Source organism: Macrosteles quadrilineatus, unplaced genomic scaffold, assembly GCF_028750875.1.
Source record: "Macrosteles quadrilineatus isolate MER2022 unplaced genomic scaffold, UCM_ALF_1.0 Scaffold_16__1_contigs__length_3527350, whole genome shotgun sequence".
Lineage (NCBI taxonomy): Eukaryota > Metazoa > Arthropoda > Insecta > Hemiptera > Cicadellidae > Macrosteles > Macrosteles quadrilineatus.
Window position 1 is genome coordinate 2,525,362 of NW_026542609.1, and position 16,017 is coordinate 2,541,378.

General features: G+C 36.0%; 1 protein-coding gene across 4 annotated transcripts in view; it reads right to left on the reverse strand.

Moving 5' to 3' along the window:
- Positions 1–3,268: 3,268 nt before the first annotated feature.
- LOC129005110 (zinc finger protein 708-like) overlaps positions 3,269–16,017 on the reverse strand; it is a 54,976-nt gene continuing 42,227 nt past the window's right edge. For 2 of the 4 annotated variants that reach the window (XM_054433916.1, XM_054433917.1), the window contains exons 4-5: positions 11,920–12,020; positions 3,269–5,537 (exon numbers count right to left, since the gene is read on the reverse strand). In XM_054433916.1, coding sequence (XP_054289891.1) covers positions 3,708–5,009 — 1,302 coding nt within the window. In that variant the 5' untranslated portion in view covers positions 5,010–5,537; positions 11,920–12,020 and the 3' untranslated portion in view covers positions 3,269–3,707. Of the gene's footprint in view, positions 5,538–11,919; positions 12,021–13,870; positions 13,947–16,017 lie in introns of those variants that run through there. The other 2 variants (XM_054433919.1, XM_054433918.1) reach the window with 2 other exon arrangements.

The window sequence follows — 16,017 nt, forward strand, 5'->3', positions numbered from 1 at the left end:
CACCTCACTGCCAGCTTGGCTCATGAAACCAGGACCGATATTCTTAAAAAGAAATGTTCGGCCATCAAAATGTGATCCTTTAGTTGAGGAAATAGAGCTGATGGATGCTAACCCTCATTATGCCTTGGTTAAACACAATGATGGAAGAAAGTCAACTGTATTCCTCAAGCACCTTTCTCCAAGGGGGGATGTAAGTCTACTAGAAGACCAAGTCCTTCCAACGCTAAAAGAAAATCCTCAACTGGTGACAGATGAATCACAACCACATGTCATTCCAGAGCCGAGCATTAATCCAGATCCAAATGTCAATCCAGAACAGAATGTCACTCCATTTGATATCCAAGACCATGAATATCAACCAAATGATGATTATCAACCGAACTTCATTCCTGAACAAGACTCTGAAGAAAACCAACCTCTAGAAAGGCCGAAAAGATCAAGAAAACCACCAAGTTACCTCGCTGATTACATTGTTTAAATTTTGAGGGGGTGAATGTTATGAATTACTGTTTTTAGTAATCAGCTGAAGTATTTATTTACTTGTTGTTTGTATTAGAGATTTGTTTACCTTGACAACTATGTAACAATCCTTATATATAATTCTGTAAGACATTTTTTTTACCAGAAAATTGTGGACGTCTGGTAGGTCGCAGAAAAGTGGGAGGGGTCTTAAATTAAAGGTCTTGACCCCAGGGACTCGGGAAAAATAGCAGAATTCCCATAAAGTTACCAGAAATCGATATATAACGTAAAATGTTCTCCATAAGAATAGCATTAGAAGCCATTTACTGCTGATTTTGTTTACTTCAATACAGCTGATCGTGATTTATCATCAAGCCAGTACGCTATGTTGACATTTGGATTACTTATTTGCCAGCCAATTCTGCAATGTACTATATAAAATCAAGGATAACGTTACCTATAATAATTAAGACTTTTTAGTTAGGTACGTTATAGAATGTGGAAATAAATTATTTTACTGAGAAACATCTCAAATTTGTGTATTATTAACATTTAACATGAAATAGCCACATTGACTAAATAGTTAACGATCCAAGATTAGTACAACTTCTGATTTGTTTCTATTTAAAAACATATGTTTTGTAGAGTTTAATCAATATTTTGTATGAGGTGTAATAACCTCCAACGGCTACCGAAACGGCACACGGAAGATTTCTCAGGTGCCGTTTGACGTCACTAACTGCTGACGTCACTTTGAGGGAACACCAATACCGCAACGATACGATTTAGAGCCGTCGGCCTCGGTGGTGAAGTGGACTGATAATCCGAATGTACCGGGTTCGAATCCCGCTGGAAGCTCTAACTTTTTGTCAACAATTTTTTTCATATCAGCAAGTTTGGTTGGTTTGGTTAGGTTATGACAGTATTTTATAATTTAAAAATTATAAAATTGAATTTTAGGCATTTATAATTTTATTTTATGAACAAAACTATTTTTAGATTAGTAAACCTTCATTCGATTTTTCCATTATCAGCACGTTTGGTTAGTTTGGTTAGGTTATGACAGTTTAATTTAATAATAGAAAAATTATAAAATTGTCTGTTTCTTGAGACGTAGCAGTTAGTGACGTCAAACGGCACCTGAGAAATCTTCCGTGTGCCCCACCGCAACGGCTACTCTTAGAAAATAACCTGGGAATAAAGATGGAATAGGTTCGTACAAGAAATAAGTATTTGTTAATTAAGAAAGTACTATGACAAGTTCCAATGGGAGGAAAAATAATATTGTTTGGAGATTTTAAACAGGTACCGTCTGTTGTTCGAAAAGAGTTAAGAATCAGCCGATGATTAGGCCTAATTTGATAGAATCGTAACGTCAATCGCACCTGTAAGAGGAATACCACCACATAAACCAACTACTAATTGCAGTTTTTTTTATGTTGATCAGAAAATTTCCAAAATTACGGGAACCTTTTGTCATCACCATAAACCATAAGACCAAAGCGACTTTAGTAAACCATAATTTATTCACAAACAATTAAATGTTTGCTGCCTTGAGCAGAGTTAAACCCATGTTGTGATTCGAATGATTTATTGAAAATAACATCAACAAAGGCAAACAAAGACAAAAAGCAAACTGTTTTTACACAAAAGATATGACGTACAGGGATATCTATTCTGACGCATAGGATAATATAGTTCTTAGTTTGTTTAGATATTAGAATAATTTGTTTTATATTATTGAGCTTTTTAGGGACTTATGTCCCTACAAGCCACTAGTTTAAGTTTATTAAAGCCTTATTTTCTAAAAAGGTTCAGTTATTCACAACAAATGTTACTGCTTTCTGGAGAATCAGATATTTTTATCAAACAAAAAAAAAACTGATTTAATATGCTGATAGAATTCTGTATTTTTATGACCAAAGATGAAGATAATTTAAATCCGGATACAATCTGAATGATTTTCCTAAAGCAGATTGAATTAGTGGTTAGTAATAAATATTGACTCTTTCCGTAACATTATAGAATAATTATATGAACTCATTCTCCCATATAGTGAAAGTGGCTTTGGTATGAAACAAACTCATGAACAAACAATTATAAGACTCCTAAAAACCTTTTGGACAAGGAATAGGATAATGTTAAAATCTTTGAATTCTGATCCAATTAATTGTTTAATTTTATTAGTTCAGTATTACATAAATTAAAAACACATCAGTTGATTTTTCAGACAAAAGTTGTATGTGTGATTAAATGAAACAAGAACCATAGAGTTAGGACGGAGAATTGTGTACCAAATGGGGAAAAACTCACTGTAGAGTATATTTCCTTGTGAAATGGACATTGATGAAATTAATTTCCATCATCAACAACAAGAGCTTAGTCAACCAGCAGTTTGCATTAGACAAAGAAGTGAAGAATCTCCATAATCTTCAGTGCATTTCCTTCCCATAGCGAGGCTCGGGCAGAAAAATTCGTTTTTATTGATAGAAAGTGCTTGTAAAGTAGCAAAGTATATTTGTTGGAGTTAGTTCTGTGACCACATTAACATTTAAATAAAATAAAATCAAATCAAAATATTCTTTATTTGTAGTTTCATTAAGAAAATACAATGGTGGCATACAATAATATAACTTAAAACTAGTACAAGAATTTTTATGGCTTAGTAAATAGATGGACTGTGAAGTTGCGAGAAACAGTGTTTAAGAGGAGACTATGAAAAATTGTTATTTTAATGTAAGTGCTTAACAATTCATTTACTTTACAATTGAAAAAAAAAAAAACAATAAGTTTTAGTAAGCTATGTTTGACTGAAACTTTTAAAACAATATATTTCGTGGTTTTGAGCAAAAGCACACTTTGCATTTCCTGCAATAGCATTTAGTTGTGAAGGATTTGTTTCAGAAAATGCACATATAAAATCGCTCTTCGGTATGAGCCAATATTATGTTCCATCATATTGCTTTTGGTTTTGAAGATTTCCCTCGTGCTGTGCACTTATAAGGTCACTCTTTAGTATGAACCAATGTATGTCTCTTCATTATACTATTCCTATTGAAGCATTTTCCGCATGTATCACACTTATAAGGCCGCTCTCCAGTATGAACCACAGTATGATTCTTCAAATCGGTTTTGAATGTAAAGAATTTTCCGCATGTATTACACTTATAAGGCTCTCTAGAATGAACCAATAATGCATGTTTATTCAAAACGGATTTGTCTGTAAAAGATTTTCCGCATTTTATTCACATATAAGGTCGCTCTCCAGTGTGAACCAATGTATGTTTCTTTAAACCAGTTTTGTTTTTAAAGAACTTTCCGCATGTGTCACACTTATAAGGTCTATCTCCAGAATGGGCAAAGGTATGTTCCTTCATATTGCTCTCGTATGCGAAGCTTTTTCCACATATGTTGCACTTATAAGGTCGCACTCCTGTATGAACCAATGTATGTACCTTTAAATAGTAATTGGTTGTAAATGATTTTCCACATATTGTGCACTTATAACCTTGCCTTCCAGTGTGAATCAATCTATGATTCTTCAAATAGCTCTCGAATTTAAAGGATTTTTCACATGTATTGCACTTATAAGGTCGCACTTCTGTGTGACTCAATGTATGCCTATTCAAAACAGTTTTGGTTTTGAAAGATTTCCCACATTTATCACACATATAAGGTCTCTCTCCAGTATGACTCAATTTATGTTTCTTCATAGAATTATAGGCTTTGAAAGATTTTCCACATATAGTGCACTTATAAGGTCGCTCTTCAGTATGAACCATTGCATGTTCCTTTAAAGCCCTATTGGCTTTAAAGGATTTTCCACATTTATTGCACTCATAAGGTCTCTCTCCAGTATGAACCAATGTATGGTTCTTCAAAATTCTCTTAAATTTGAAGGATTTTCCACATGTAGTACACTTATAAGGTCGCTCTCCAGTATGGACCAATTTATGTATCCTCAAAGTGTGATTGGATGTGACAGATTTTCCACATATAGTGCACTTTGCACTATGTCGCTTTCCAGTATGGAACAATTTAATATGATTCTTTAAAACAGTTTTTGCTTTAAATGATTTTCCACATGAAGTGCACTCAAAAGGTCTCTCTTCAGTATGAGCCAATGCATGTTTCTTCAAATAGGCATTGGATGTAAATGATTTTCCACATATTGTGCACTTATAAGGTTGCTCTCCAGTATGAACCAATGTATGTTCCTTCATACTGTTCTTGAATTTGAAAGATTTTCCACATGTGGTGCACTTATAAGGCTGCTTTCCAGTATGAACCAATCTATGTACATTCATATAGCTATTGGTTTTGAAAGACTTTCCACATATGGTGCACTTATAAGGTCGCTCTCCAGAATGCATCTTCAAATGAATTTTTACTGATTGTAGATGGAGAAATGTTTTCTCACAAACCAAACATTTAAAGGGGTGCTCACCTGTATGCTCCAAAATATGATTCCTCATTTTCCACTGTCGTGAAAGTATTATCCTGCATAATGGACACTGATAAGAAAGCTTTTTAGTAGTTTTTAACATCTTTTACTTTTTACTATCTAACTTTACCCTAGTAATTAAATTAAATGACTCAACTAGTCAGTATGTTTTTTTGTCCATTAAATTTCCCTTGTATGAAGGATTTGTTAAATGTTAGGACCTTCATTCTATTTGAAGACATATCTTGCTCTAATCTTGTTACCGATGTGTATACGCCATATAGTACAATATGTATGGAGAATTTTTCATCTTTTACATGTCTTTTAAGTTCAGTTACATTACATTACTAATTATATCAAATAATTAGCTTTTATGTTGCTTTTAAAAATTTATCAAATCCTACTAAGCCTCCATAAACTTTGATTATAATTTAGGCTAAATTATAGTTTTACAAAGCAACTTATTGACTTTCATTTGTTCTTTCTTCTTCTTTCTTTCTTTTTTCTTGTAGCGTCTAATAGAAAGTAAACACCTTTTTTAGCTATTGTTTAAAGTCAGAGATGATATGCAGCTTCACCGCAACAAACTTAAGTTTCTGTTCCTTATGTCTGGGATTGTCTATTGTCATTTCTGAAACAAACCATACATTATTAGACATATATATTTTATTTATTTGTTTGTTCATTTAGGATTAACTAATCGGCCAATTTATAAAATTATAATAATCGATATTAGCTCATGAATATCATGATAAAAAATCAGGATTGTTGCTTCAACCCATCTTTGCGAAGTGTGGCATCATTAAAAATGGTCTTAATGTTCTATTGAATGTAAATATACAGTGTGAGCATAAAGTGTTTTATATTGAAATGGTTTTTGGGTAAGGGTACATTCCCGAAATCAGTGCAGGTGCTCTTGAATTAGGTATTTTAGTTTTATGTCACACCAGGGACCAACGTAAATGTATTTAAAATGTAAAATGAACACACAAGTCAAATTAGGGTCACATAGTCATTTCTTACACTTGATTTTTACAAAATTGTAAATAATTTTGAAGAATTCCTCTGTTAGGATCTAATAAAAAGCTGCACTTGATGGTTTATGTAAAGGCCACTGAAAAAGGATGTTTACATAGAAAATATGTTTTTAAAAACTCCATTAAGAATAAAAGTTTGATATTTAAAGCAAAGAAGAAAGAATCTCAGGAAACCCAAGATAGACGTACTGTATTTATTGGGAAACAGACAGACAGCCATAAAACTGTCAACTCTTCATCCAAAGAATTCGTCAGGGTAGGACCGAGATGTCGAGGTAAGCCTTAGCCATCTGAGTGGCTGTGTAAAGTAGTAATAGAAAATTAAACAAAGCCAATGTAAACAACACTGCTTTTCAAAGTAAATTTAGGCCCAGGCACACTGAAATCTAGCAACGGTCACGAACAGCAATGGACTTGCCCACCTAAGCCGGAAACGCACAACATGTTGCTCTTAGGATTTAGTTTCAAGAACACCATGCGTTGCTCTGAAAAAATTAAAACGTCTAGTTGAATTGAGTCCTTAAATATCATAAGTCCACCAAGTTGAGGAAATTACAGGTGTTAATGCAAGAAGAAGGTTGAATCAAGGGGCGAAGGATCGTGGATAGCTTTATAATGCAAAAACTGTGCATAGCGTTCTTGAAAATAACACTTAGTTTGGTATTATAATGTAATTTTGTATTAAGTTACACTGGGAAAATATGCACCTTGGTATGAACATAATCATTTTTAAGATAACTACAAATACATCATTCAGTAACCAATCATTCTTTCATTTTGATTACCAAATCTATATCTACTAGTGCACCTTTTGCTCGAGTTTGAGCAATTTCAAAGTATTGCAGGCGTTATTTCAAAACGAATAACAGTCATAATTTCTGATGACTTAAAAGAGTCATCTCAAAGATGATGTAAACAATCACACTCCAGTTATCAAAACTGAAAACAAACTCACTCTGAAAACAAACGCTCTTGTGTGTATATGATGTGTTTACCATGAACAGCTGTAATTAATAAGAATTATTTGTCTGTATAGGTTAACAAAATATTTTCTTCATAAGAAATACATTGGGATTTTGATGGCCTGTGGGACGAAACCCGAGGACTAATTTTACCGGAATTTTGTCTACACAAAAAATACTTAATTTTGACACGTCGTTTGTAAAAATCTGTGCATTATTAACGGAGGAGTAGCGTTTTGTAAAATTCACCTTCACGTATTATATATAGTACCTGGGGACCGAGCTTTGCTCGGGGAAAATTGTTAGTTTACTCTGAAAAGTATTGCAGATACATTAATCCACTCCCAATCTCCACACTGCTCACCTTCACTACTTACTTTACCACTCCCTACATCGTGGACCTGTTTGCCCTCCTTCCCTATACCATTTTAGAATTGCAGATACATAAATGCCACAGACAGTTCCCACACTCTGCACTGCTAGCATTACTACTTCCTACACCATTTCCTACGTCATGGACCTGTTTTCCTCCCTTCTCGTAGCATTTTAGGATTGTAGATACCTTAATCTAATCGTCATAAACATTTCCCACACTCCAGACTGCTCACCTTTACTACTTCCTATGTCGCAGACCTCTTTCCATCCCTTCCCATAGGATTTTAGGATTGTAGATTCCTTAATCTAATCGTCATAAACAGTTTCCACACTCCAGACTGCTCGCCTTTACTACTTACTTCACCACTTCCTACGTCGCGGACCTGATTCCCTCCCTTCCCATAGCATTTTAGGATTGTAGATAACTTGATCTAATCGTTATTAACAGTTCCCACACTCCGGACTGTTCACCTTTACCACTTCCTTCACCACTTCCTACGTCGCGGACCTGTTTCCCTCCATTCCCATAGCATTTTAGGATTGTAGATTCCTTAATATAATCGTCATAAACAGTTTTCACACTCCAGATTGCTCGCCTTTACTACTTCCTTCACCACTTCCTACGTCGCGGACCTGTTTCCCTCCCTTCCCATAGCATTTTAGGATTGCAGATTCCTTAATCTAATCGTCATAAACAATTTTCACACTCCAGACTGCTCGCCTTTACTACTTCCTTCACCACTTCCTACGTCGCGGACCTGTTTCCCTCCATTCCCATAGCATTTTAGGATTGCAGATTCCTTAATCTAATCGTCATAAACAATTTTCACACTCCAGACTGCTCGCCTTTACTACTTCCTTCACCACTTCCTACGTCGCGGACCTGTTTCCCTCCATTCCCATAGCATTTTAGGATTGTAGATTGCTTAATATAATCGTCATAAAACAGTTTCACACTCCAGATTGCTCGCCTTTACTACTTCCTTCACCACTTCCTACGTCGCGGACCTGTTTCCCTCCCTTCCCATAGCATTTTAGGATTGCAGATTCCTTAATCTAATCGTCATAAACAGTTTTCACACTCCAGACTGCTCGCCTTTACTACTTCCTTAACCACTTCCTACGTCGCGGACCTGTTTCCCTCCATTTCCATAGCATTTTAGGATTGTAGATTCCTTAATCTAATCGTCATAAACAGGTTTCACACTCCAGATTGCTCGCCTTTACTACTTCCTTCACCACTTCCTACGTCGCGGACCTCTTTCCATCCCTTCCCGTAGGATTTTAGGATTGCAGATTCCTTAATCTAATCGTTATAAAAAGTTTCCACACTCCAGACTGCTCACCTTTACTACTTCCTTCACCACTTCCTACGTCACGGACCTGATTCCCTCCCTTCCCATAGCATTTTAGGATTGTAGATAACTTGATCTAATCGTTATTAACAGTTCCCACACTCCAGATTGCTCGCCTTTAATACTTCCTTCACCACTTCCTACGTCGTGAACCTGTTTCCCTCCCTTCCCATAGCATTTTAGGATTGCAGATTCCTTAATCTAATCGTCATAAACAGTTTTCACACTCCAGACTGCTCGCCTTTACTACTTCCTTAACCACTTCCTACGTCGCGGACCTGTTTCCCTCCATTTCCATAGCATTTTAGGATTGTAGATTCCTTAATCTAATCGTCATAAACAGGTTTCACACTCCAGATTGCTCGCCTTTACTACTTCCTTCACCACTTCCTACGTCGCGGACCTCTTTCCATCCCTTCCCGTAGGATTTTAGGATTGCAGATTCCTTAATCTAATCGTTATAAAAAGTTTCCACACTCCAGACTGCTCACCTTTACTACTTCCTTCACCACTTCCTACGTCACGGACCTGATTCCCTCCCTTCCCATAGCATTTTAGGATTGCAGATTCCTTAATCTAATCGTCATAAACAATTTTCACACTCCAGACTGCTCGCCTTTACTACTTCCTTCACCACTTCCTACGTCGCGGACCTGTTTCCCTCCATTCCCATAGCATTTTAGGATTGTAGATTGCTTAATATAATCGTCATAAAACAGTTTCACACTCCAGATTGCTCGCCTTTACTACTTCCTTCACCACTTCCTACGTCGCGGACCTCTTTCCATCCCTTCCCATAGCATTTTAGGATTGTAGATAACTTGATCTAATCGTTATTAACAGTTCCCACATTCCAGATTGCTCACCTTTAATACTTCCTTCACCACTTCCTACGTCGCGGACCTGTTTCCCTCTCTTCCCATAGCATTTTAGTGTGATCTAATCGTCATAAACAGTTTTCACACTCCAGACTGCTCGCCTTTACTACTTCCTTCACCACTTCCTACGTCGCGGACCTGTTTCCCTCCATTTCCATAGCATTTTAGGATTGTAGATTCCTTAATCTAATCGTCATAAACAGGTTTCACACTCCAGATTGCTCGCCTTTACTACTTCCTTCACCACTTCCTACGTCGCGGACCTCTTTCCATCCCTTCCCATAGCATTTTAGGATTGTAGATAACTTGATCTAAACGTTATTAACAGTTCCCACACTCCAGATTGCTCGCCTTTAATACTTCCTTCACCACTTCCTACGTCGCGGACCTCTTTCCATCCCTTCCCGTAGGATTTTAGGATTGCAGATTCCTTAATCTAATCGTCATAAACAGTTTCCACACTCCAGACTGCTCGCCTTTACTACTTCCTTTACCACTTCCTACGTCGCGGACCTGTTTCCCTCCCTTCCCATGGCATTTTAGGATTGCAGATTCCTTAATCCAATTGTCATAAACAGTTTCCACACTCCAGACTGCTCGCCTTTACTACTTCCTTTACCACTTCCTACGTCGCGGACCTGATTCCCTCCCTTCCCATAGCATTTTAGGATTGTAGATTCCTTAATCTAATCGTCATAAACAGTTTCCACACTCTAGACTGCTCGCCTTTACTACTTCCTTCACCACTTCCTACGTCGCGGACCTTTTTCCATCCCTTCCCATAGCATTTTAGGATTGTAGATAACTTGATCTAATCGTTATTAACAGTTCCCACACTCCGGACTGCTCACCTTTACTACTTCCTTCACCACTTCCTACGTCGTGAACCTGTTTCCCTCCCTTCCCATAGCATTTTAGGATTGCAGATTCCTTAATCTAATCGTCATAAACAGTTTCCACACTCTAGACTGCTCGCCTTTACTACTTCCTTCACCACTTCCTACGTCGCAGACCTGATTCCCTCCCTTCCCATAGCATTTTATAATTTTAGATAACTTGATCTAATCATTATTAACAATTCCTACACTCCGGACTGCTCACCCTTACTACTTCCCTCACCACTCCATATGTCGTAGTACCTATAGACCTGTTTGCCCTCCTTCCTTATACTATTTTAGAATTGCAGATACATATAAATGCCACAGATGGTTCCCACACTCTGCACTGCTAGCCTTACAACTTCCTTCCCCATTTCCTACATCATGGACCTGTTTTCCTCCCTTCCCATTACATTTTAGGATTGCAGATACCTTAATTTAATCGTCATAAACAGTTCCCTCACTCCAGACTGCTCGCCTTTACTACTTCCTTCACCACTTCCTATATTGTGGACCTGTTTTCCTCCCTTTCCATAGCATTTAAGGATTGCAGATACCGTAATCTAATCGTCATATAAACAGATCCCACATTCCACACTGCTACCCTTGACTATAGAATCGAGTTATCTTCAGTATAATCTTTGCTCAATAGTAACAACTGATGTTTTTTCCTTTTGTACTGTATTTTGTTTTGCTAGTATACTGTGGATAGACAAATTATTACAAGTCTTTTGTTTACTTTTTCCTTGTTATTTAATTCAGCCAACATGGTTACCTAGCAACCCATAAGACTAATGTTAAAAAAATGTGATTTTCAGTTACATTTTTCTACGTAATTAGATGTTTGTTGGCAGTTCTAATTACAGAAAACTCGTTTTTAGGCCAGAAATAAACTATATGCAACATTTGAAGAAAATCGTCGGAGCCGTTTTCGAGATCTTGGTGCAAGCATACATACAAGCAAACTTTGCTCGTATTAGAGTATAGGATAAGGATTTTTTTTCAAGAATTGCTAGAAAACTCTTTATTTATGAACCAGACTTAGTTAACAGATGTTAAAATAAAAATACAATTTCCGGCTTTGCTCTTCAAGTAACAAGTCCTGCAGTCTATGGTTAAAATTTAAAACTACGTCTATAGTTGTAAACAAAGGGAATTGAGTTTTATCTTTGACTATTAATACAACAACCAAATAGTCAATGGTCTTATCTAATGTAAACAGATAGCGCTGCCGTTCCCCAACTTTAGCCCTTGGCCTTAACTGTACTTAAGTGATGCCCTTTCTTAATATTCTGAGACATATTTGCACATTTACATTTAAAAAAAAAATTGTTTTTAATAGTGGTGGTATTAACGAATATACAAATTTTGATTCAATCGGTCTAAATATGGCACCGTAGAGCGTAAAAAAAGAATTAGGTACTAGATGTAGTATGTGTTCTATTTTCAGTTGAAAGTGTTTTTTTATGTCTATTGAATTTAATTGCTCGTAAACAACAAATTTGCACTGAATCAAAAAGATATTTACCTGAGTCCTGTCTAAAGTTAGGAGTGAGAGGGGGGGGGGGGTTGTGCTACTTCTGCTCCAGGGCGCAAAAAACCTGGCTACGCCACATTCTGCACTGATCGCTGAAACAATCCAAACTAGAAAATTTTGCAGATTCAAAATATATTATACACTAGCTGTACCCGCGGGCTTTGCCCCGTTTAACTTTATAAGTGAGCTCGTTCGCATGGCTCAATCACGTCCTGGTTGAAGTTCGTTCGCTACGCTCATTCACTTTTAGGTTGGAACTCGTTCGCTGCGCTCACTTGCCTTCAGATTAGCTCGTTCGCTACGCTAACTCGCCTCCAGGTTGAAGTTCGTTCGCTAAGCTCGCTCACCTTTTGGTTGCAGATTAGCTGTTGTCATAAATGTAAAAGAAATAATATAGTGCTGCACCCTGTTGGTAATCCTTGTAACTTTAATGCTATTGAACATCATAGAACAGAACCAACTTGTTTAATTGAAACAGCTGTTAAGATTCATTAATTCCATTTAAATATGAGTACTCATAAGGTTAACATGGGAATCTCCAGAGCAACTGGGGCGGAGTCCGAGAGTCCGATCAGAATAAAAACAGCTTAGTTTTCCTATTTAATGTCTAAAGAATCAGTGTACCAAATTTCAGCCTCCTAGGTAAATGGGAAGTAAGAGAATTAGTGATGAGTGAGTGAGTGAGTGAGTGAGTCAGTGAGGGCTTTGCCTTTTATATATATAGATTATTATTAGAATTTTAAAATAAACTATATCCAACAAATACCCATTACAGTATAACTTTAACTTATATATTACTTATTTTGTTATACTAACTAGTAACTATGTCGCAAAGCTAAAGGTATAACTGCAATTAGTAAGCATTTTATACTTGATGCCAACCCCGTACGACGGGTACTCTGCTAGTATATATATATATATATATATATATATATATATGTATGTGTGTGTGTGTGTGTTTCCGTTAACAACTTGAGTTATGTTTGTTCAATTTTGGCTTTAAGGTGTAAGGCCGGATAAACTTGAATGAGATCTTGAACCAGCATGATCGGACTATGAGAACAGGGTTTTACAGGGGGGTTTTTATGGGGTAAAAAATTGTTTTTCTCATTTTTGACCCTCAAAACATAAAATTTCCTAATTTATCTCTAGACCTTTTTAAAGAGCTTAAAAATAAAATAATTTAATATATCATGTTTTTGTACGGTCATTGGTAGAAAATTCAAAAGATTGTAAATTTAAAATTCCCATGTTATTCATGTGGAGAATATTGTAAAATGTTGTAGTTTGCTTGTTTGTGGATACATTTTGATCAAACTTGACAAACTGGTAACACAGTTTTTTTATTCAAAATGGTAAGTAATTAAATCAAAGTTAATATAAAAAACAACAAAAATAGGGCTCTATGAAACATTGATTAGGCCAGTTGTGACGAATGCTTCAGAGTCATGGACGTTAACAGCAGACTATATAAAATCTCTCCGTATTTTCAAAAGAATAATATGTAGAAGGATATGTGGCCCAGTGAAAGATAGAGAGTTAGGCATAATAACAAAATTAATGAAATAATCGGGAGAAAAATATTGTTATGTTCATAATAAAAGCCTCAAGATTACGATGGATTGGCCACGTCGAGAGGATGAAAGAAGATAGGCTCCAAAGGAGAGTTTTATAAAGCAATATAATTGGAGTAAGGAAGACCTAGAAAAAGATGGCAGGAGGATGTGGAGGAGGATTTGAGAAAATTGAATGTAAGGTGATGGAAAGAAAAAGCAAAAGAAAGAAATGATTGGAGGCACGAGGCCAAGGTCCACATCTGGCTGTAGTGCCAAGGGGTAAGGTAGGTAAGTACTCCCTAATCCTACCCACAACAAAATTCTTAAGCGCTTTGAGCAAGCGCTGAAAACATGTTACTTGTAACCAGCTTTCTGTGTGAACGCACCCGTATCCAGTAGTGTACGTGTAGATCAACACCATAGAATCTTCCGAAGGCCAAGAAGTAGTAGCGAACAACGGAGGAAGATTAGCCAGCGGATCCTGGACGTCTCAAGCTGTCTGAGGGAACGGAGACTAGGTAAACATAACCCGACCAAACAACTCACAAAGCGCAAAACCACCGTGTTTACATTTGTTTATTTACATTTCTAGCTTGATATTCAGAAAGCCCAACTATTTGATTTGCATTTTAGCGAATTTCTCTATAGGGAAGTAGCTATTACCGTAGGTCTCATGGTACGACTTAGGCCCGGGACCGATTTACTTTTTCATTTTGATGTCCCCAGAGGCCAAAAACACCATTCGTTCAAATTTGTATATATGTATATATATATATATATATATATATATATATTAATAAATGAAATAAATAATTAAACATTTAGTACCCTTTTTTTAAGTTATTAATTTATTGATATATATATCTATATATATATATATATATAGATTTATATATATATGTGTCCGTGAACACGATAACTTGAGTAATTTTTATCCGATTTGGATAAAATTTGGTTTGGAGGTGTAAGGCGGGATAAACTTGAATGAGTTCGCGATCCAGCATGATCGGACCATGGGAACAGGGTTTTATGGGGGGTTTTATGGGGTAAAAATTGGTTTTTCTCACTTTTGACCCTCAAAGCACAAAATTTCCCAATTTTTCTCTAGACCTTCTCAAAGAGCTTAACAAAACAAACAATTCAGTATATCAAAGTGTTTTTGTACGGTTATTGGTTACGGAGAAAACTACAAAAATTGTAAATTTAAAATTCCCATGTTATTCTTATGGAGAATATTGTAAAATGTTGTAGTTTGCTTGTTTATGGATATCTTTTGATCAAACTTGGCAAACATATTCATTTTATACTAAGCAATAATTATTTTACTTAAAACACACACTTTATTAGTTTCCTTGTAGCAGCAAACCTAGGTACTCGTTAAACCTAATGTTATTTAAATAGATCGATTGAAAATCAATTCAGCCAAATGGAAATTCGCTTAGACGGCAGGTTTGCTGCGGCGGGGGTATTTACTAAAACCAGATATGGCGGTTTTTAAAATGTGAATTGCAACTGGGTGAATTGCTGTGGTCATTCGAGATAGCTACGATGGTACCATGATCGCATAAGATGACCCTGACGTTGCCGTAGTGAGTGACGGGAGATGGTCTAACACAGATGATTTGATGGGTACTAAAAAATAAATTGATAGGTAATAAAAGAGAAATTTACCATACTTTTGTTAAGAGTAGGCAATGACACAATGCCATCCAAGAAGTTGCCAATAATCTGCATCTGTGTTAATGTTTATGATTTTTTTTTCAAGCATTTAAGTAAAACTTTAAACAATAATAAAAGTTAAATCTGCAAAAGCACTATTCGAGTTCTCTAAAAAGATATTGTTTCGACAAAGCGGTAGGTACTCTTAACTTGGCAACATAGTAATGCTAACGCAAGATAAGAAAACACATAGCCAACGAAACTGGAAATGAAAGTTGAAATACTGTATAAAAATATAGCAATGAGTGCAAATGTTAAATAAGGCTGAGGTCATCTAACCAACAATGTTTTTAAAGAGAAGGGGTAAGCAATGAATGCCAGCTTAATACTATACAGTAGTGTTTTTCTCTTGTCTACAAATATGAGTATACATGTTTTATTACTTAAACGAAAGTTTCAAAATTATCATAGTTCATATCATATAGTTTTTTTAAAAAAAATATCATAAAGAACCCGTTTCAGCATTTGTTTGTTTGTAGCTACACAATATTTTGTAATTTTTAACATAATTGTTTTTTTAGCGAATTTCCCTATAGGGAAGTAGCTATTACCGTAGGTCTCATGGACTTAGGCCCGGGACCGATTTACTTTTTCATTTTGATGTCCCCAGAGGCCAAAAACACCATTAGTTCAAATTTTTATATATGTATATATATATATATTTATATATATATATATGTGTCCGTGAACACGATAACTTGAGTAATTTTTATCCGATTTTGATTAAATTAGGTTTGAAGGTGTAAGGCGGGATAAACTTGAATGAGTTAGCGATCCAGCATGATCGGACCATGGGAACAGGGTTTTATGGGGG